This window comes from Anopheles moucheti, chromosome 3, assembly GCF_943734755.1.
Source record: "Anopheles moucheti chromosome 3, idAnoMoucSN_F20_07, whole genome shotgun sequence".
Lineage (NCBI taxonomy): Eukaryota > Metazoa > Arthropoda > Insecta > Diptera > Culicidae > Anopheles > Anopheles moucheti.
In genome coordinates, this window is record NC_069141.1 from 4,405,320 (window position 1) to 4,429,012 (window position 23,693).

Genomic DNA, 23,693 nt, shown 5'->3' on the forward strand with positions numbered 1-23,693 from the left:
ACCAACCTTCACAATTGCACGCGAATTAGTTAAGGTAATTGTTAACGACAGCATTTGTCAGCGGATCTAATTATCATCTCGCATCGTGGAAGCACTTAACGCTACTGTCATATCACCGTAAAACCACTGTCAGCTGTGTTACACTACGCCGGAATACCCAAAAGAGCAAGATCGTCAACGTACGCAACCTTCAGACGACAACCCGTCGCACCGGCCAGCTGGCCGTCCGTCTTCCGAGCCTAGGTGAATAGTAATCTCGTGAAATATGATCCACCATAATCCATATCTCTCTTCCCGCGTGTGCGCTTTTGCATATCCACGCCGGGAAGAGATCGCGCGTACGAGCTTTATCACACAAATCCACCGACCGAAGTATTGCTGGCGAACGGTTTTTGGCCCTGGCACAGCTGCTTGCTGTATCCAGATCCGGACCTGTTGCTTGCCGGCCGAGTACTGTGCCCGCGGCCGCGGTTTGACACATCGAGCACACAGGACCCAGGATATATGGCTAGGCGCTTGACGGTTTGCTGTCAACCGCTTTTCGCGCCCGTGGCCAGCCATTTTGTTACCCGTTCGGTCGGTGGTAACGCGCAGGCGAACGATTGGATTGAAAAGATTCGGCAAGGCATGGTAACACACGCGGTGGTGAGTAAGATGACACCATTTTTTAGCCTGCGTTTCCAGCTGGCGGCCGATTGCAGTGCGGCGGTTATAACGGTCAAGTGGGAAAAACTTGTGGGGTTTGCCTCGTTTATTGCGCTGGATATAAATGGCTGCACTCTTGGGGGAGATAGTGTTAGGGATTAGGGATTTTATTTTCCTTTCTTGCGAAGCGCGTCTCTCTCTTTCTCTCTCTCTCTCTGTCTCTTCGGATGGTCGCTTAGTTTGCCGATCGACAAAGGCCGTCAATATTAAACGACGCGTAGCATATTGTTGCAGAATTTGCTCATCTCTGAACTGTTATCACAGGGTCTCTACACAAATATTATCATTCGTACTCCCAAAGGCGTTTGACACTTGAGTGAAATAAGGTGTATGCAGAATGATTAACAGCTTTGCAATAAATGCTTGTTGCTGTCCTACCAAGCACCTTAGTATCTATACGTCGTTAGTTTGCCATCTCTCCTTCGTTACATCGAAAATATAAGGTTGTTGTTGATAGAATACGCAGTCTTGTTTCGAGGGTTTGTCGTGTTCATTAGATCGATAATGCTGTAGGTTGTATATGAATCATTTAGTAATATCGTTCGCATTTTATAACAAACATGTTTATAAAATTAACGCAATGATAATGGGTATAATGACGTAAAATAACTGTTGAATTTAGTTTATGTTACAAACTTTTACGCATCTTTCGTATAGTATTTTTAACGATTTGTATTTATCGTTGAGCCTTCGAAATTTACTCTTGTCGCGTACTTTAAGAATTTCGCTGCTGGTGGCGCCCTCTTCTATGAAACCAGCAGAATCATTAAAGTGGCAGGCATGAGGAAAATTGTTAGACAACCGAACCGAAACCTCTTGATGTTTTGTAGTGCTAAATAAGGAGAAGTAGAAGAATGTCATCACACATATTAAAATAAAGCTTAAACATGCCGCTCTTCAATTTAACACAATCGGGTTTTGACTGATTTTATTTCAACAACCTACAACTCCAACGTAATTACAGCAACGTGTGGTTTACATACGCACCCGGTTTAACTTTCATTTTTCGACATATCACTACCAACTGTCAGTGCTTACTCCCCGCCCCAACCATAACACATTCCACTACGGACACAATTACTATCAGTCCTGCTGCTAATCAACGTCACTAGTGAGCATATACTCACACGCCAAAAGTACATAACTATACATACCAACATACACACATACACTTATAAACGTACGCACAAATAAAAAATCCATTGATCGGAAAGTGATCGAGAGTTGTTAGAAAAAACGGATCAACTGTACTGCAACAATGTGTTTTGCTGATGGTTGTCACTCACGCAACATGTGGATACGCGCTACGCTACTAACTTTCGAATGATTGACACACCGTTGCGCTAAGATCGCACACAATCGCGATTTGGCTATTGTTATGTGTCGAGATAATGTACACACTACTGCCAACACCAACATCAACCAAACCGATGGTTTGTTTTAACTTTATTTTTGTTGTTTCCATACTAATCACAACGCGACAGTAATTGGTTCATGGTAGATAAAACTTTCATTCCCATCCTAATTATGTTTCTTCACATATTTGTTAGCTCCTAGCTATAAGGGTTCGTCTCTTCCCGTCCGTATGCTTACATGTCTATAAGTCTGACGTTTTTTTTGTATGTGTTTTAGTTAATAATTTACCCAGCTCAAAGAAAGAAGGAAGAAAGGCCACAGGAAAGGGAGGGGGATTGCAATTATTGTAATTGTAGTAGTAGTAGTAGTAGTAGTAATTATTTGCGGTAGCGTAGTGAAAAGTCTTACATTCTAATTGTCATTCGCCTCGTTTTGTTGTGTGAGCTATCTAACTAACTCTTCTAGCGTTTAGTTGCATAGCGATCGAGGATTCCGTACTACGGTTGCCTTTGTATGCATACGTAAAACTAATAAGAAAGTTTCTTATTATACGTCTCACTCAGAACGTACAGGTTAGCTTTAGTACAGGTTTTAGCACAATGTAAGCGTTGCACAAGTAGGTAACGGTTAGCAAAGGCCATTCTAAGTATGTTATCACTTTGTTTCCGATGGCTGTTTGGTTTTGTTCGTTTGTGGTTCATTTTCAAACAAGATGTACAGTTTTACTTACTATCCTAACGGTCTAACAACACATTTACAAGTAACACACCCCTAGGGAGCAATCAAGCTATTGTTCATGGTTCGTTTCGGTTTGTGTATTTGGTTTGGTTAATGCTTATTTACACATCGTAATGAGGAGTGGAAGCTGAAGTTTTTTGTGCAATTACTTCTAGCAGCTAAACACATATTCGTTGCCAAGAATTGACCGCAATGTTGGAATGTGATGAGTATTATGCAAATAAAAGTTATTTAGAATTTTCATATCTTGCTTTCCTGTTCCGGTTCGATCATCCAATGTTTCGTGCGCTGATGAATCATTTCATAACCTAACAAATGCTTTAAAGTGCGATAGATATTCCAGCTGGATGTGATTCAATGCGCCAAAGTACAGCGGGCTACGTAAACTTACAACCGACGCTGGTTCCACTGTGTCCCTAGCAGTTAAAGAGTGTCTGTCTGTACAACATTTCGATTGGTAGAGGCTCTATAGGCTGCAGTAAAAATCGTAACGATGTATTTGGTTTACGAGCGTTTAAAACTTATCTTTGCTTTCGTATCGTCCCATTATTGTATTTTGTTCCAATTTTATTTCTCCGCTTGGTTCGAAGAAAGGTTCGATTCGAGCTGAATTGATTGTGCCTTTTCGCCTTTTAGTCGATTCTTCTTCGATGCATAATACTGATAAAGTCTCAATCAACACCCTGTATGTAACAACAGCTAATCCAGTTTTATCGCTTCTGTCATGTTCTTTGTTCTTGGTTTTGCTGCTGTGTCAACCGTTTCCCTTCGCCACTAACTAAAACTTCAAGTTCAACAAGGACCTCCGCTTGGTGAGTCCTTTCTCTTTTTTCTCCTTTTTCGCGACTGCATTTTCGGCCGCTGCCGCCTCCTTCGCCGCTGCCTTGCTTAGCTTTTTGCTCTCTTTCGCCGCTGCCTTTGCTTCCTTTTCCAGCTCCTTGGTGCTTTTTAAGCTTTCCTTGGTTTCCTTGCCTTTGGCCTCTTTGGAATCTTTTTGCTTTTTCTTTTCGTCCTTGCGCTTTTCTTCGAGCTTTTCCTTCAGCTCGTCTCGCTTGAGGAACTTGGCTTCCTCGACGACGGGCGACGACGGTGTCGATTGGGCCTTTTTGTGCAGTATTGGCAGCACGCGACCATTGGTTTGCGTTTTCAGCTGGGGTAGCTTCCGTTGGGTAGGGGTTTGTTGCTCGGGTTGCGGAATGGGTTGCTGTTGCTGAACGCTTTTCGGTGATCCGGTTGCTGGTGGAAGTGCTAGTGGAACTGCGGCCGTATCAAGACACTGCGGGTGGAAGAAAGGAATTGTTTTGTAATGATCGTACAGGGTTTTCAAGTTCAAGTGGTTAAAGGTGGAGCCATATCTGGATTATTTTTTGATTCGAGCTTAAAAGCTCAACTTCAAGAGTCTAGACATTGCCTCAACCTTACCACTTGAACTATGTTTCCGCAGTAGAAAGGAACGTTTTTCTTACATCCTCGATGGATATCCTTGGACAACGGATCTCTTCCGGAAAGCGCCACGGTTTCCGCAGGTGCGGTTGCGTTTGTTTCCAGCTCACATACCCAAGGGCGGCCTTCTTGAGGTCCTTAACCATGCGCGGTCCGAGCGTGTGCGTTACCTTGTTCACGAGCCAGGGCGGAAGCGTACCTTGCGGGTCACAGTGCGCTACGTACTTAAGTATACAACCAGTCTTTGAGTTTTTATTCGTTCGCAGTACGAAACCGGTAATGTAGGACATCGCACTGTAATGGGGAAGGAAAAAAATCAGCAACAATAACTCATTAGTCCACTGAAAGCAGCTAGTTCCACGAAAGGGGAAGGGAAAATCTGCCATCAATGGTACACTCACCGTACGTAACCCTTCTTGGGTGGATAGTTTTTGTGGGGTACCGAGCGGGATAGGAGCATCTGTTCGCCTTGCGGGCCCGTATCGAGCCAGGATCGTTGCAGGACAAAATCTCGCGGCTTGAGCGGAGGCGGACAGGACACTGGAAACGAGCAAAAAATGAAAAGAAAATTATTCATAATACGCTTTCCACGCTGTTTGTACTTCGATTTAAATGATAAAACACATGCAACGTGAGAAGGAAGCAGTTGTGATCGAGTTTCATCGAACGAACCTATTCACTTTGCATCACAAATGAAGTGTGTGGGTTTTTTTTCGTCGTCATTGCCATACGAAGGCTAGATAAAAGCACTTGGAAAGACGCTAAATTTGCATCGAAACCGATACGCAACAATGGAATGGGAAACATTTAGTCCCGTAGTTCAACAGGAGACTTACTGGAAGTGTGTACATTCACCACAAACACAACGTTCGCAATATCAATAGCACGAGATTGGGAATAATATTGATACACGCTAGTGCAATGGTGCACAAAATGGCTCTAAATAAACGTGCCCTTGTATAAAGAAGAATATCCAAATATGTGCTTAAATTATGTACACAAACTCAAAAGTTCCATAGAAATTGCTCAATATTCATAAATTCGCAATGGTTTTTTTTTTGTGTATTCTCGTCGGTTCAAACAAAAAAAGGAACGACCACCCATCATAGCGTTACCACATCGTCATATGGGGATGTTATGGGATCGTTAGGTGCAAAATAAACTGCTGCCCGGGATGGGGAAGTTCAGACAATCGGTGTGTTTTTTTATGAAGCATGAATGAAACATGAATTTACTGGTGTACATAGGGAAGGCTTCCTCTATCAAGCTTCACTTGTGTGTGTGTGGCTATGTGTGTCCTTGTCCATTTCAATGCACTGCACTATGCGCTGGTGAAATGCTAATTCATGTAATTCAATACAGTGTATAGTAAGGTAAGCGCAAGAGCGCACCGATGAACCTTCCCTACCCCAGTACTACCGTGCCCGTAAGGTGAAAAGTCAAGCTGCAAAAATAATGCTTGCGGAGAGTTTGAATGTTGCAGCATTTATGTGTTTTCCCACATGTTTGTGAGCAGGTTTTGGAATATTGGGGGAATTGTTTGTTTTGTTTGCTTCCAGCCCACCGCTTCGTTTACAGTCTGTGAACCTAATGATGGAGTTTAATTAAATTTGAATACGAATAATTGCGTTTACGTCGTATAAAAACGGTGATTTGATTGTTGACGCGTGTATTTACGTTCGATCGAATGACGTTTCAATAAAATTAGTTCTTGTTCTGGTGAATATTTATTATTTTGTCGAAAAGATTTTTTGTTTTAATGCCTTAAATTTAGTTACTTTTATTGTTTTCTTTTCTCCTTAAGTGACTATTCAAGTATGCTGAAATTACTTCTGGTGTAATCATTTTGCTTTAAAAAAACTTATAATTGCCACTCAATATTCTGGCATGTACTGCAATTTCCCAACTCGATCATACCGTGCAAATACCAGGAAAGTATTTAATATATGCACCCGGTCATGCTTTAGCATTCCTCACCTTACTTTACTGCCTAGTGGTTTCATCATGAACAGGAAAAAAAATACAAGACCCCGGAGCGCAAATAAACACCAGGGATATTGGCCCCAAAGGCTCGGCAAACGCGCGGCACGCTAGAGAGAGGTTTAATAAACTCGTAAAATGTTTTCCAACCTCTGGCCTGTGTTCCTTCCCACGACCAGCTACCGCACCATTTTCTGCTTTCTATTATCACTGTATTTCCGAGGCCTGCAGAGCCATTCTTCAAGTGGCTTTTCTTGAAAACCTCCCCCCGTCGAACGGGATGGCGCATACCGCAGCGGGGTAAATATTGTTAAATGGTTAAAAACATGGTTGAGATTTTTTATATTTCCCGTCCACCATTAATGAGTGCCGTGGGAGTAGTTTCGGAAAGGGAGTGTGAAGTGATATAAATACTTCATCGGATATGTACCATGTGTAGGGTGTTATTAGTTGGCGATGAAAAGGGAATGGATTAAGTTTGGCTGTTTGGATTTAAATAATCGTTTTTTTTTGTTGTTGTTACACTTTGGTTGCTTATTTTGCCGCAACCATAAAGCTTAAAACGATTTATAATTTAATCTTTAAAACAAGCTATTAACATAGGATGTGCCTACATGCGAATAGATCGAATCGCTAAAGTGAGATGTGCATGTTCCTCTGACACACTCGTGGGATGATAAAAGTAAAGCTTTATTGCAAAAGTTTTCATTTCGCGTGTAAATTATGACATGCACAAGTTTGGAACTTTTTTTTATTTCAGTTGGTAAAACATCCCGCAGGGAAATGACGGACAGTTGCGCACGTATTCGCGATGGTTTCTTTCCCTTTGGATGGATACACCGTGAGAAAGAAAGGGAGCGAGAGACATAAAGAGACTAGAAGATAATGGAGTCTATGATGGTTTAAGTTGAAAAGCTTGCATCTTAAGACAAACATCTGTCAAAAAATCAAACAAATGTCGAAAAAATTAGTTGAAGATATCATAGCCCAATGCTAAACTTTAGGTGATTTGATGTTCACTTGGAGTTTTGAGTAAAGATCAGATGCACTTTTTGTTTAAAATATTGTTATTAAGTTATACAAAATAACGAAAACGTAATATTGATGGTACGAAATATAGTTTAAACTTCGTTACAATAGCCTCCATGTGAGTATGAATAATACCGTGACCTGGTGGTTCAATATGCTAATACAGTAATCAAACCATATTATTCCGTTAAATTCGTTTTCCTTTCGGCTGCTGGTAGAGCATCATCTTGCACATCTTCATGAAAAAAAAACAAGAGCAATATAAAACCAACGCTAATCCACTCGGAGCGTGAAATATGAGGCCCCTGGAGAGGCGATCGTGTATCGCACGTCGAAGTGTTGGTAAGTCCGTACCTCGAGGGTATGGAATGGAAATGGTACAAGTTTTCTTTTCGCTTGCAAGTTTTTTCCATTAAACAACGAAACACCCTGGAGGGCGATTGGGGTATAATTTTTCTTTCGCTTTGTTTTACACATTATATTCATTTCCATCGCGGTGGCATATATAAATATTGTACGTATTAAATTATTTTTTATGTCATCTTTAAACCAGCGATATCAAACCTGTTTGACCACGCGGACCAAAATTGGTTTGTATCAACTTTTTTTAACATTAACAATTAATACATAATTTTAAAATAACATCAGTATTACTCTTGCATGAGTAAAAACTTGTATGTAGAATACTGTTTTATTTAAAAATGTTTAACTCGCTATTAGCAAGCTGGAATAGAGAGAGAATTCTCTTGCTAAATCAGAAGTTTATTCACGCGTTAGAAAAAATGCAAGCCGCGTGCAGTTGACAACATTTTCTTCGTTTTGTCTCAAATGTGTCGCGGTCCGCATAAAACGTTGTCGGACCGTATGTTTGACATATCTGGTTTAAACGTTATCGTTATGTAAAAATCGTAGAAAAATTCGCTAATCCCAAAAACTAAAACTTTAATTTCTATGCTTTGTCGCTGGTAAAGTTTTATCTTGCTCAGGAATGTTCATTCTACCTATCAATTAGTTCGGCGAACTGCAAATTTCGTTTGGTTTCTTAGAACTTTGCATACCTCTTCCCTAACAACATCAAACATTTGGCTGTCCTTTTACACCTTTTTTGTCTCTCTGCACGGCTGCACAGTTCAAATTGTTTCGCCCGGTAACACAATTTGAAACCTTCGGACGGAACGTTCTGATTCGGCTGTGCAATAGCGTCGATTTGCAGGGCACAGCAATGCTATGTAGCAGTAAATTCAATTTGTGGTTTTCGTTGGCTTCGCTTCTTCGGCCCTCCTAAGCGGTCGGTCGCTCGGTTCAGCTCAACCGTCCTTTTCAATCCCGAACCTCGGGTTTTGATGTTATTAGATTCTAGCGGTTCCAAGAATATTCTGCTCCATTAATCGGTTTACGGAGAAACCTTTTCGACGGGTTGGGATACTCGAAAGCGGGAAAATTGGCTCACTCGCACCGGACACGGCGGTTATCATGGGCAAACCTTCGATGGTGGGGGTGAAGTAGTCGAGGGGCTAAACCTACTGTAAATTTGTGAAGTTACGTACTGAAACCGTATGTCACTGATGAGATAAAATCGGTGCTGCAGTTAGTGGGATTGATAAAAAATCGAAGCTTTGAGGGAATCTTTTTGAGGACTTTCATTCCAAAAATGTGCATGATTAGGTGCGATTTTTGGGATTTTTAATAATTTCCAACTCTCTTTAAATATGTATAATAGATTCCTTCGCATTTATTGAGAAAGCATTGTGCTAGGACGTTTTTTTTTGCTGTCCAACATCTGCGTTCTCAAATTCCAAGTATCCTCGTCAGGCTCTGCCATCTCAGTTATTGCTCATTATGTGTACATTTATCTTGTGATGCGGGATTTATACCGTGTTTATCACGAAAATTGCGATCTCAGTGTTTTTTTTTTGGCACAATAAACAAAATGCCATGAAACGGATCAATCATGCTTTGCTAACAAGACGAGTAATTTCATACAGTAAATAATGTCTTCTTCGTTACATGCTGGTGGTTATGACAAAACGTATAACAAAAAATAAAATCAAGCCCACCCTTAAGAAGCGGCACACTTATCCACGGCAAACGGTATCGTGTAACCGCTCGCGGTGTAATTTTTCCTATGGTTTGATGTTTCATGTTCGCTTGTTAAATCCCCCAAGCGACAACAATATATCGTGCGGTGAAGAGCAAAAGCCTCTTCACCCGCCCCGGTAAGTATGCTCGAAAGTTTCCAGGACGGAAAGGAACGTGGGAGCTTTATGAAGCGTAGAAATGAGGACAAAAGTAAACTTCACGCTGATTCGCGGGCGGTAACGAAGCGCGGCCCTGGTTTCAATTAAGACAGACCAGGCCGGTTTTATCTTTAGCTCTCCGCTCTAGCCAAGCGCTCGGTGTGGTTTATATTTGATATTTTTAGATTTTCCTTTCATCCGGAAAGATTTTCCGGCTGTAGATTTTTACCCCAAAAGTGCTGGATCATAGAACATTCTTACCTCACAAGTTAACGACGAGCAAAGTTGCTGTTGGATGTGGTCCAGCTTTTTTCCAGCTTTTCTTCATCCGCAACATTTTGGGCTCTGTTTTCACGAAATCTGCTTCACGCGATTATCCTTTAAATCAGAACAGAAATGGACGATAGCAAAGGAGAACGGGCCACATTTTCATCACCTCATTTGTCCCATAGGACGACACGATCGTTTGCCGAAAATAATCAAACCATTCGAGTGGCCCGGATTAGGATTCCCTGCTCCGAAGGGATGCTTGTGATCGTGCCACCCTACAATATTGAGCAATGTTCTCAAGAAGCTTTCCACGGTAATGGTTCCAGGTTATGGGAGAGATTCTTCAAAGACGAATAAGCAGGATCCGTCCAATCAAGTCATTCACCACCTTTGTTGTCCCACGGGAAATTGGAGTTATAAGATGTCTTTTTTATGCTAAGAAAATGTCTCAAAGCGATAGGCATCCTATTGTTTAGAAACGAACTTAATAACAAACATAAAACGAACGACCACTCCATATTGACTGGCATCGCAATGGATCCGTCTAAATCGTCAAAATAATGGCCTTTCTCTTGTTAGTAAATGATGAAAATAATTTCATTTTTAATAAGTTTGAATGTTGTGTTAATAGGCAAAGAATCACTTTACAGATTGCTGATTATAAAACTATTCTTATCTTCTCATTCGGGGCTAAGTTACTTTCAAAGCCACTAGCCTTCTTTTCACTAAATCACTTAAGTGGACGTAAAGTATGTGATTGTATACTTTCAGGCGTAACTAATGTACTAAGGGCCTGAAGACGACAATACTGTGCAAAAAGAAAAGCGAATTCGAATATCCACCGTACTATTGTCGGGAAGAATTTGACGCACCATTAAGGGGGAACCGCTTTCAACTGCTGTCATTATGTCGGCTACATTTAGGGCCCATTTGTAAACGATTTAACCAGACCAAAACCAAGCGCCGGAGTGCTTGCGCACCTTCAGGCTGTTTATAAATCGGAACATTCATCAATTTTCTTCAACAATAATGGAACTCTTCCCGACGGTTTTGGCCCGTTTGTACCAGCACGTAAACGTTCCGCAACATGCTTATCCGCTTCTTAGCCAAAGCATATTGGCGCTTAACGTTCTTTCCGAAGCGTTGCTGTTACAGATGCGTATTATCGGTGTGCACTGATCCGATCCCTTCAGGGGTGGATGTACACGGTAGGTAAAGCAAAATCCCAAGCAATTTAAACCAATTTACATCTTCTTGATGCTGGCCGGGAAAGCGGATTGGATTCCCTGTCTGTTGAACAGTGGTGGCGCACATTTACACATGCTTCCGGGCCTGCACGCAGCTGGAACTTTCTGTGCGCTTTTGTTTTAGCGAGTGAGTGTGAATTTCTGATTAGTATCTTTGCTCGGGGAAAGGCAAGTAAATACGTACAGGAAACCGTGGCAGTGTTCGGAAAGTCACCCACCACCCTTACCAGCTGCGGTGAGGATGTGCTGGCAATGAAAATCAAAGCATGTCAGCCGCTTTCGTTTGTTTTGGAGCCATGTTTGGTGAATTGGTTTTGTTTCGGCGCGCGATGTGGCGCAGTATGGTAATGAGCGGTTACAAGTTTTCGCTATACTTTCGTTAGGGAACCAAAAGTTTAGCCAAGCCAGAGGATTTCTTGTGGCAAAATTTTGCTTCGCTCGAAAAATTTTTCAGCACAAAGTTTGCTCCGGGTTTTCCTAACGGCAATAATGGCTCAAATCCCAGCGAAATTGTATGATCCAATCGTTTTCAATTAATCTGAACCGTGGAGTGTGTGCGTTATGAATAAAGATTAATAGATTTCTATTTAATTCGTCATTCTACGAAAACAGTGTGTGTGTGAGAGAGAGTTTATGTTTGCTCAGATAATCATCGCAAGCAGGTTAACAAGTTATACGTCCCAAGCCGCTTAAATTCATTGCCATTAACGTCACGTGTGACACAGGTCAAATTACAGCTCCGTGTGTTGTGCACCAGGCTGTAGTAATGGTTTTCCCGCCGGAAAACCGTGCCTGATTATAAATACACATCCTGTTGATCTTAAGACGATCTTAAACCGCCATCGCGGTTTTTGCGCATTAGCATAACCTGCTCACAATAAGCTGCAAATGTTATTACCCGTAGATAAGCGAATATGATGAAGGTGCCAAGGCCCGAACTGCTAATGGGTCTGTAAATCTGCTCTAACCAGCTTTGCTGAGTATGTTTGCCTCATACACACATCCAAACATGGATTCGGGTGTTATGAAAAATTAATTTACTCAAGTCCCGTTTCAGTGGGGCTTTTTACGCTGGAACCTTCCGCGAACTCCCGAGACCAAAAATGGTTGGAAGTTGAGGTTAAAGCGAGGTCAGCGTACCCCTTAGCCCCGCTGACGTAAGATGGGACAAGTGAATAAATAAAGCAATCGTTACAACACCAACACCTCTCCCAGGTAGTTTGCACGCGCGTCGTGCCCGCGCTTAACACGGTGAAAGTAGGCTTTACGACCGCACAGCGCACGGTAATCACCACGTGATACGGCGAAGGGCGTGATAATGCCCGGAAGGAAATACCCGGGCGTGAGGTGAAAATGGGCTCTCATGACGTATTAAAGGCGTTTGGGCTTAATGTGACTAACAACCAAAAAAAAGAAAAGGGGCATCACGCGCCCCCAATGCCGGGGAGGGATGTTGAATGGAAAATAAAAGATCCGCCATGGGGATGTGGGGCAATATTTACCGTGGAAAGTGAAGGTTAAATCAGCGCGAAACGGCAAGCGAAACGAATGCGGCATTTTCGGTTTATAGCCCCCACCCCGTCAAGTGTGCTATCGAACGTTTTATCGCGTCCGTAGCCGAACAACACAACACAACACCTCCCATCGGCGTCAAACCACCATCCCACGCACCGCGATTAATCAAGCGGGTTTTCATTTGCGGAAGTCCACACAGACTACTCACTTGCGTAGTAACCGACGTCATTGTTGACGTTCAGTATGCCGATTTCCTCGCTGGCGAGCATATGCGAATCCCAAACCTTCCGATAGTCCGGATCGTGCAGCACATCGAACACGATGTCGGCCGTGACGTCGGCAAACTCGGTGTGGATCTTGACCATGTTGAAGTTGCAGCCGGGCACTGGCCGCGTGTATACCTCCGTGTCGGATTTGGACAGCTCCAGCGTCCAGCCGTCGTGATTGTCGACCAGTCGTTTCAGCGCTTCGAAGTCACTGTCGTCCGCTATTCGTGCCATTCGTGCCTTGCTGCTTGGAGCAGCGTGTGGAGGAAGAGAGAGAAAAAAAGAGCATGATAAGAAATATTGGATGACTTAACCCGGACCGAGAAGAAGACCACAGGACACAGCGAATAGAGACACGAACGAGAAAAACAGTGTGATAAAAGTAGAGCGATGTCGTCAGCAAAGGAAACCTTGTGGGACGTCTTAAATTCCTAATCGAGTTAAGATATTAATTCCTCGCGGGTTTTTTTTGTGTCTCCTTCCCTTACCGACAACAACTAAAAAGACCGTCACCAAATGCTTCATTACTTGCTGAATGGGAACGTTTATGGGAATTAGCTAGGAGATGGAAACAGAAGACGATTGAGTGAGTTGACCAGGGTTACAAGAAGTGAGTGGTCCGCGTTGGCACTTGTCACCATTACCCGTGCTGATTTCGTAGAGAATCGCCGAAAAGCTCTAAAGCTCTCATCTGGCGTCATTTCAACGGCGCTCGCTTGCGATTGAGAGGAGTGGAATAAATTTTAATTTATTTCATCACAGAACGAAAGAGTTATGGCAAAGATGTGTAGGAGGTTTTAAATTAGTAGATCAGCTATTTCTAGCTACGATTATTTCGATCTTGCAAAGGGAAGCGGAATTGACGAAAATTTAGTATCCCACGTGGAAAACAAAATGGCTGACAAGCGATTGTTTTCCTTCTTTTCCTTCACGAGTGACAAATCACAGTATGACATTGGATGTTTGCTGGAATGGTCGTTAATGTAATTAGCTTTCATTGAAGTTGAAACGTTCAGGGCCTTTATATCGGAAGACAATGACGATTCGACGAAAATCTAATTGTCCGACATGTTACCGCCCGGGGGGGAGGAATACATACGAATGTGTGTTGATTCCCTTGTTCAGTTGTGTGACGTGAGCCGGTTGTTTGTCTTTTGGGTGCTGTTGCGATTGAGCCGAATGACGTTTGACAGTACGTGGGTAGTAAAGGACGACCGTAGATTCATTACTTAAATGGCGTTAATATTGCATCATGGCTCGTGACGTAATGAATTTAGTGGGCCGTTTGGTACCGACTCGACATTTTATATTGGGTTTGACGTGATCCAATAAAATGCTCTGCTTGTTTATGGTTATTGCAACATTTCCAGCTTTATTAAGCTTTTTATAAACTAGTCGGGCGCCTTTCGGTACTGCGTTCAAAATGTTCCATAAACTTTAATTAAGCCCCACGACGTTGGTTTGTGTATGCAATTCATAAACACTTCCGTTTCCCAAGCAACTAGTGGTGCATTGGCAGTTGAAAGAATGCTGAAAAAAGCATGGGGACTACTTTTGCGAAACTAGCATAAAACCAATGACACCGGGCGCAAAATGGCGGGAAACTCATTTTCTGGATGGTTCTCGTCGGAAATGAGAAAGGGCCGCACATACACCGCGCCGTGATGGAGGGTCACACGATACGCTGAAAACCCATTTATGATTATCTGTTTTTTCCCACTCACGGGTTTTCCTCTATCTCTGTGTGTGCATACGAGGAAATTGCTTAGCAGTGCAAAAATCACTGAGCTGCTCCAGCTTTACCCCTTCAAGCGAGTCTAGTGTGTGTGTGTGGTATTACTGACACGGTGCAATTTTGTTCTGCACAAGTTTTACACGGTTCGTTCTCCTTCCGTTAAACTTTGCAGCAGGGTAAAGTTCATACTAGCATTATCTAAACCACGAACTACATGGAACGGGAACCGCACCGTCACTACCAAAATAACTGCAGAATTAAGAGCCCTTTTTACACGGTCATTTTAGGAAATCGTGTCGGTTTGGCGAAGTGGTAACGGGCAATGTTCAGCAAATTTCCACCTGTGTATGCCAGACTTATTTTGACAGTGCTTCAGATGGGTTTCAACAAGATAGGGCTTTTTTATTGAGGTGTGCGATTTTAGGTCAGGACGATATAAAAAAACGCTAGCCTGGCTTTACATCATTTTATCTTGCATCAAACTTCAAAGAAGCGAGTTTAATTTCCTAAAATGTACTCGAGCAACTCCATCACAGCTAGATAGAGTTTTTAAACTTTTTACAAAGATTTATGATATGTGGGCCGTTGTGGTTCCGCAATCATGGTTCTCTTATGTCATCCTTCAAGTCAAAATGTTATATACTTCATGAAAAATGTCAGAATAATATAACCTGTCGTGTTATGATTTAAGCTTTCTAAATTGAGGTATGGTTTAGGTCATTCGTGATAAATAATATTTATAGTAACAATTCTACTTCTAAGTTCCGTACTAAAATTCCTATGTTAAGCATATTATAGGACCCTTTTCCGAGATATCTGTGCAATCTGTGTCATATAAAGGAAAGGTAAGCACACGTTGGAAAGTATTCCGACAGCCACATGTACACAGGGGCAGAAAATGTTTATCCTGCAGGTGACAGCTTCCGCATGTACTCACGCATTAGTACCCTCGAGGCAATGTGTGGCTTTTCCATTCTTGAAACCTCACATACCTGATGCGATTCTTGGTAGATGTCACCCGGTTCTTATACTAGGCTCGGTTGTTGGCTTTAGGGACTAGCGGCTCGTAAGAAAATGTTGTTAAATCTCACCCTTCTATTCTCCCTTTGTCGTGGAAATACATACACGCATACGCATAGCATGTCTTTAACCTATGAGGGTGAGATTTATTTTCCCTTTGCTTAGGAAAATATTACAAACGAGAATGGAACAGCTTGCGCACTGGCTGGCTTAAAAAGCATAACAAAACAAAAATATCAAACTCATCGAAAACATTTGGCCACGTGTGTTTTGCCAGTGTGTGTTCAACCAGGTAGAAAAAAAGCGGCTTTTCACCGGTATGTGTGGTTTTACCCCGGTGACATCATGCACAAAATTGAATGGCTCTATCCATGTCCCATAGTCACTGTCCGGAAATGGAGAAAAACGGCCCTCGAATGGAGCAAGGCCACACACACATACGTATTCTGTAACATTATTTTCTCGCCCACGAGATTTCCCTTATACTGATAGCGGGCGAACACAATGATCGTGACGATGATGATGATGTAGCAGATACATCGATAATGAGCCCGATTATGTTGTCCCCGGTTCGTCGTCCATTGGCACGTCAGGGTGGAAATGATTTCAATTGGCACAATCAAGGGGAAAGGGTTCGAGCATCCGCGGGGGTCAGTTTGATACGACCCCTTAACCGAGAAAGACGACAGGACTGCTTTGCTTGAAATTCAATCAAGAGATACGATTGGTTTTTTCGTATCTTCCTTATCCTGGGGATAAGAATCGGTATGGCAGCAACATGTTTGCAACATGTTGTGAAACATTTGTCATTTAAAGGCAAGCGTTCTCTTGAGCCCTTTTCGCTGAGCTTTTGTGCCTATGTGTTGTCTAATCAATTCAATCATTAATTTTAATGTAACTCCATTACTAGCCAGTGTGCGCGCGTTACTCATTTTTATTAAATACTTTCCTTAACCACTTCCGTTCTCTGCTATCCGGGCTGTGGTCAAGCGTCAAATGTTTGTTATTAATATTCCAAACCTCACCACCAAACACGGTTAATGGTCCGTACTGATCCCATTAAAGGTGGTTCGTGCCAACTTCTTGCATTATTTTATGGTTCCCCGTTTTCTAATAATGCCGCCAAGGCACGCAATGCGAATGGAGCAATATGATGGAATTAATTTTTGCCAATATTTCATTCCATTCGTTCACCCACCTGCCGCCCTTCCCTGAGCATGTTCCCCGAAATGTTCAAAATTTATGAACACGCATCACATAGCCTCGCATCCGGGCTGGGAATGAAAAGAAACCAAATCTCGTTGTGTGTGGTTTGCTGCGAGAACGATGAAGAAGAAAAGCATGAGCAAAGAAAGCTCATTTTCAAGTGCTTGTGCACCGGGACTTAGTTAAATGTTTGTCGAATGTTCATGTTTCCTTTTCTTGTTGATCAATTTATCATCGTGCTTGAATTGGCACGGTGGTTCTAGCCACCGCTCTAGGCAAGTTCTGACCAATATTTATGGCATTGTTCGACGAGCACAATAATTCAAACGAATCGGCCCATGCTGTAGCACATCCGCGTACAAATTCTGATTGTGTGCGGAGGATTGGAATAAAAATCTCATTATCCTACGGTGAACAGTTCCATTCGGAAAATGTTTATGTTTGCTTTTTGTTTGTTTCTTTTCCTTCTCGTATGTGAAGATGTGAAGGTAAATCAGTCATCTTCCAATAGATTTCGATTTTCCAACTTTTACTACAGTGCTATATATTTTCAGACATTCACCTGCAGCATACCTCTTTTCGTGTACTTCCGGGAAATTGTTACGAGAACGTGTCGAAAGTATTTTGTCCCCCTCCCTCGGAAGGACTTCCGCTGCTAGACTTTTATGTACGTGTTCGTGTGCTTGACACATTGTCACTCAAATCGGATATCACTTCTTACGGGGCGAGCATTTGGCCTCGTCGCTCCGGGGCCGCCATGTAACGAAGGAGCCTGCCGGTGCTCAACAACGACGTAAGAAAGTGTAAACTGAATTTTCATACTTCCGTAGGATGTGAACGAGATTCGCTCGGGTTGTTGAAAGGACTCCGACAACGTTGATAAGTTTGTGATGAAGTTTTTTTTTTCACCTCTTCTTCTCTGTTGTTGTCGCCTGTGAGTGAGCAATAGAATTAGAGCAGCAATTCCAGGAAAGGAAGGCCGAATGGAACACTTCATCGTACACCGTCTCACAGCCAGGTGCAGTGCCATTAACAGCAAACCGCATCACATACACGCCAGCACAACGTACGAGCTGGCCTTAAAACTTGGCAAAGATGGCACCTCTGTACCGGTTGCAGGTCTGTTTTAATAGTGACAACATCCCAGCGCCATAAATGATGCAGAGTCTTTCAAGTTTAGCTTGGCAAGGGGTGCTTGCTTTTCTTGTCTTGGTTCTCACTTTTCCCAACACGATCGTCATCCCGGTATCCTGCAGAAGCATGATAAGGATAAGGATAATGTGTGCGCTTCGTTTGTGGATGGAGATATCCTCTACCGGTTCTTCTCTTGCAAGATTTTCAACCGGCCATTGTGTGTGAGAAATTGTTCTGGAAAAAGCTATTATCTTCCCTGGTGGAGACGTACAAGACGCGTCTAGTGTGGGTGTGCGACATGTGCGACAGCTTTTGCAGGAAACTGATTATCAATTCCGGCGTTTTGCGATAAGCAGGAAATCGATAATTTTGCTTCCCACTCGTTTTCAACGCTCTCTAACGCGTCCGTGATGTTAAACAGCCATCGATGTATTTTTAGAGGGCAAAAATAATTCTCCTGATTCGCGTTTGAAAACCCGCTGCTGCTTTTTCCAGCACCAGTTGCGCCAGGAAGGAAGTTTTCCAATCATGGTCAATATTTGTGGCACACTTCGTTCTTCATTAGTGAACACACACAGTGCAAAATGGCCACCACACAGTTCACTTCATCGTGCCGTGCGTTGTAATATGATTCAAGGGAAAACTATATTTATCTTCCCATTGAATTGCCAACTGATTGTCTTCGACTGTCAACTCTTGGTCGTCTGATTGCCGCAAACCGCAATCAGGTTTGCTGCCTCGTTCGGAAAGAATGCCCGGGAAACTCGATGCCACTTGACGGTCAAATGTTGACAAATCAAGTAGCGCTGACCGGGACCGGGAAGCGAATGTGTTTGTTCCGGCTGGTAGTAACGCTTCCGGCACGAAAGAAATAGAAAAATAGCTATATGATACCAATCTCCGTATGTCCTGGCTGTGTGTCGGGGCAGGACATTTTCTTCGTTACGCTTTCCATGGTTAATTATTTCGCGATAAGCAGTGTATGTGATGATCTCACCGATGAAGTTGCCAGCAGTTACTTGCACGCGGTCATTATTTTGCTGTTCTCAATGCAATGAACAACTTGCTCCATTTTCTTGTCGGGAAAACTATTTGTCAGACACGTCTTGGGAGGAAATGTTCTTTTTTTCGCTCAGTAACGCCAACGGTACTTACACGGAAATCATTCACAGCCTATCACAGTGCTTCATAAATCATTCCGTTGTATTGGAGGTTGTTTATTTTATTTTTCTTTCGTTGCGTTTCAGTACAACTGGTGGGTTGTTTTACCTGAATGGTTAGTTTTCATCGTAAATTCATTATTCCTGGAAGCTTTTACGATATTGAACAAACAAGAAAACTGCCCTCAAGAGCCAAAATGGAACTTACTTTTTCCCATAAAATAAAGAGAAGAAAGCTACGTATTCGCTCTATTGTAGCACAAGTATTCACAATGTTTGATATCTGATTCCCTGTAACAGCCCACACAGTGTGCTTTAGCGTAACCGATACACACCACTCCAGAATGTCCCACGGTGGAGACGGTGGGACGGTGTCAGGGCGGTGTCAAAAGATCGATACTGTTTGAATAGATTGATTGGAATTATGAATATTCGTTTGATCGCGTCACGAAACAAAGGACGCCGCTGTTTGTTTGGGGGAAAAAGTTGCTTATCGTCGATACGCTTTGTGCATCGTGGGAGTAATATTCCTTTTGTTCGCCCGTTCCGTCACGTGTTTATGTCCATTCTTTGCTGCTTTCAATAAATTCCCACCATAAGATTCATTTTTCTTTTACAAAAACAAGTACAAATTTTTCCCATTATTTGTTTCGCACTGTGGCGAATACAGTTTGAATAAATAAATTCTAACAGTAAAGAAAATCGCTCATCAAAAATTTAATCGAGCTTTAATGCCCGTTTCCCTGCACGGCATCATTATCCGTACGTTAGAAAATATTACTATCGATGGTTTAAAAATCAAAACACGCAACTAGATGACAAACACACCACCGTGGACCCGCTTGTGGGACGGTGAACCATGTGCTTTGCGCAAATGGAGGCGCCTGGTGCCGTGGAGACGCCCAGTAATTTGATTCTCGATAGCTTGCGCTCCATTGGACCGGAATCAAGTCTCATTTTCTCACTTATGTTAATCAACGGAACAGAGGGGGTTGGAAGGGGAAAAAGGGGAGGAGAGAGAACAGAAGAAACCTTCCCGCGTACAAGTGCCGGAATCGAGGGGGCAAGTTTTTCCCGGGGGAAACCATTCCGAAAGAGTAAGGAACGCTTTCGCCCGCTTGCCGATGGTTTCGATAAGAGCAAGAAAAAGAAAAGTTTATTAGGCCCTGTCGAAACGGGTGCAAGAAAGCAGCAGAAAAAGGAAACAAAAAAAACGTTCGTATTGCCGATAGTGTTCTAAGCGAAAGTTACTACCGTTGGGGGTTCTGCTTTGCGTTCCTTCACTATTTCACTATCGCAGACACAACTTTTCCCGTTTTCCCTCGGGGAATAAAAGCGTACAACCAGACGAGGCCAATGGACTGCTGCCAATCGTGGCGTGCATGTGTTCGCGAAACAATGAAAACAAAATGCGATGGAAAACGAGAGGCAACCAGCCTCGGTACTACGCATACAGTGATACCGTGCCCCGGCTTGGTGCAGAACCATGTGACGTGTTTGCCGTGGCGTAAGAATGCTATGGATGGGTTGTTTTTTTTTTGGGTAGAAAAAGTTCCTTAAACGGTAAACGTGCAACAGTGTTGCGGTGTGGTAGCGGTGACCACGTGAGAACGTGACGATGTAGTTTCATGGTGTGTGTTTGTGTGTGTGATGGAGAAGGAAAATTATACGCTCCCTTACTCACTCTCTCGCGTGGCTTGAATAAGGAACTGGTTTGGGATACTCTTAAATCCTAATACTCACTGGTGGAACCGTTGTAGTCGGGTTATTCTACGCTATACGCCTTTTGCACTCACGGATGAGCCCGTCCGAGGCGGCGGGAGGAGGGTTTTGTTTTGGGTGGCCCCGTTTTTCGCACACTTGCCACAATCGTGCTGCTCTCGCTCCGCTGCCGTTTGCTTTCGCAATGCAACACACTCACACACACATACACAGCTCACACGTACACTGCACACGTGGTACGGTTTTGACGGGGAGGTTTTGTGTTTCCCTATCGTCGCATTCCCACTGTTGGGCTGGTTCCCGTGTGTTTGCTCATTGCAGCACCATCCTTTTGCTTTGATCTACACCACACCACCAGTAGCCCGCCGCACGGCATGCATTTCTCGAAAGCTTCAGCCCGGAAAATGGAAAATTCGGTTGATTAAATGCAGTTCAACAACAAAACTTGTCTGCATTTATCCGCGTGGCCACGGAGCGTGTATTTTCGGTGGCGTGTAATGCATGGGAAGCGTTTTATCGTTAAATTTGCCGTCAGTTTGCATTATTTGTTTCACGCTTTATCTGTGTAACTTTTGATCCTGTTGTTCCTGTTGTGAAGGATGCTATAATTTGATTAATCGTTCCCGAACGACACTTAACACTAGCGTGGAGTAAACATTCAATTACCTTTCGCTGCCACCACACTGATTGTGAATCATCTACTACTAGGGTTATTATTTTATATAGGCCTCTTTAAAAGCTCAACGTAATGCCAAGTTTATTAACTATCGCACTGTAAGAACCTCCCTAATAATCACTCTCTGCAGTATGCGGACAACCGCCGTTGCGGAGGATGCCGCTTTTAATCCCCATAAACTTCTACCGCCCCGAGTACGATGGTCACTTTTTTCCCTCTAGCTTTCCGAATTATCAGTCCGTCACACCGTAAACGGTCCACCAAACTCCAGCTAGAATAAGGCGAGCAGAAGAACAACACTCAGCAACAACAACAACAGAAAGTCCACACAATCACGAACCGCGAACTGCAGCATTATCTTCGCGCTGTGTGTGGCACACCAACACCATCACCGAGTGAACAACGTGAACAACGTGACGACACGTCGATGCGGCGATGTTGCGAACGCCACCACGCACAAAACCCCGGCAGTTGATCCGAACGCAACGACGGTTAGGCGGTTACTCCGCACGGGTTTGCTGCAGCACCGAGCAGTTTGTGTGCTTTTTACCCACGGAAGTATGCTTTCCGCCGAAACCGGAGCAGCACCCCGAGAGCGAATTCGCTTGCCGTTCGAGCAGTTACGCTGCTGCTCGAATTGAAATTTTGTAATGTTCGGTTTGTGTTTACTAGCACGGTTGCACGGAGAGTACTGTAAGGAAGCGAGTACTTTCCGATAAGTAGCACTGGGAATGTTTTGTTTGACCGTTGAGCAGGCATCCAAGATGGCTTGCTCTCTCCGTGGCTCTCCGGGCTATTCTCCTCGCTGCTCGACCGGAAGGCCCTTCGCTGTGGCATATTATGTTGAGCGTATTTGCCATTCATAAACACACGAACCGTTTGGAAGGGATGGTCGGGACCGTGTAGCAGCGCATGCCCGGTACGACGGGAGCGGAAAGCACGGGTAAACACTGCACTGCACTTTTACTGCGGCCTCTCCAAACAGACACTAGGTTTTTTTCCACCCTCCAATCACCCTAGAGTATGCTGTGCTGGAAGCAGGGTGGGGAATTTATTGAAAGATAATTTTGTGTTGTTTTGTATATAATTTATGTGTCACAATATGGAACGTCAATCCATATAAATTTATTTAAATATTTGTTTATCATTTGCTTCTTTTGACAGCTGTCAAAAATGGAGCTGTACTAATACACTATAATTGAGCCTATAGTAGGCTGTGATATGTTATTGCAGATAAAAAATATTACTAATTTTATTTTATTTGATAACAAATTACTCTTCTTCGCGATGCGTCACTCCGTACACCACTACGAACGCTCGAAAATCAATACCGTTTGGTGTGCTGTAGATTAGGCCGATGTTTTCGTTTGTGAGCAACATTTTTGTACCGCGTGATCACATCAGTTCAACGTGCTTTCGTCTGTTCGCTGGCCGTATTTTAGTGTACGCGCGCGTTTGACACTTCCAAATCGAAGGTAATGCTTTTCGCGACCTTCTGCCGAGATCGCTGTTCGCTGTGTGTTCGCTTCGCGCTGAGAAACGGTTCCGAGCGTGTACTAAGAACAAGTTTGTTGTTTGCCAGCTGTCAAAAACCGGGTACCAGCTGACACCACTCAAGCCAAGCCGCTTGCTTATTGTGTGTGCCCGAGTGTGAGCTAGCGTGCCTGGCTGACGTGTTCGCTGTTAGTGGTAAACAAAACATTCAACCAAACGCACGCATTAGTGTGACCAGTTGATAGTGAGCAGATTACCAGCAAACGTCGCTGCTGCCGCTTTGTTGGCAAAAAAACCCCCAACGCCACAAATACTTGGGCTTTTCTGTTATGTTATTTGTTTCCATCAGCCCCGACTACGCATTATTTCTGTCAAACGCAGAAACTGTCCCGGTGTCACGTCGCAAGGATTTCGGAACGCTCGTTCGGCGGTTTTTGTTTTGCGGATGTAGGCAACCGGACAGCACGATTTGTGATTTATGACGATGACTGTACCGGTTCTTTATTTAGGACTTTAGGACTTCCGTCCGGGGAAGCCTACCGGGACGCTGATCCTGTAACGAGCGATGATGACACAAAGGCAACAGAAAATGGCACAAATGATTTTGGACAAATGGCATCACGCAAATTGATCATTAATTATTAGCCCAAGGTGGTAATGCTATCGTTAGTGGAAGGTTATTTGCAATGCTTCCAACGACAAATAATGACCTCCCAACGTAGGCAAAATGTATTGAGAGTTTGCTTTAATCTTGTGTTTT

At 43.3% G+C, this 23,693-nt stretch overlaps 2 protein-coding genes across 2 annotated transcripts in view; one reads left to right on the plus strand and one right to left on the minus strand.

Moving 5' to 3' along the window:
• Positions 1-23,693, plus strand: part of LOC128305001 (phosphopentomutase) — a 56,428-nt gene that overhangs the window by 21,773 nt on the left and 10,962 nt on the right. The gene's annotated exons all lie outside the window — the stretch shown is intronic.
• LOC128305003 (START domain-containing protein 10-like) lies at positions 1,623-20,916 on the minus strand. The gene is made up of 5 exons (XM_053042272.1): positions 20,785-20,916; positions 12,729-13,030; positions 4,644-4,782; positions 4,266-4,536; positions 1,623-4,075 (listed from the first exon to the last, which is right to left on the minus strand). The coding sequence occupies exons 2-5, from the start codon at positions 13,018-13,020 to the stop codon at positions 3,578-3,580; spliced, it is 1,200 nt and encodes a 399-aa protein (XP_052898232.1). The 5' UTR covers positions 13,021-13,030; positions 20,785-20,916; the 3' UTR covers positions 1,623-3,577.

Coding starts and splice junctions, on each gene's coding strand:
- LOC128305003 (XM_053042272.1), bottom strand. CDS start 13,020: ATGGCACGAATAGCGGACGACAGTGACTTCGAAGCGCTGAAACGACTG. Junction 4,783..12,728: donor TGACGTCGGTTACTACGCAA/GTGAGTAGTCTG, acceptor GCTCGTTTCCAG/TGTCCTGTCCGCCTCCGCTC. Junction 4,076..4,265: donor CAAGGATATCCATCGAGGAT/GTAAGAAAAACG, acceptor TTCCACCCGCAG/TGTCTTGATACGGCCGCAGT.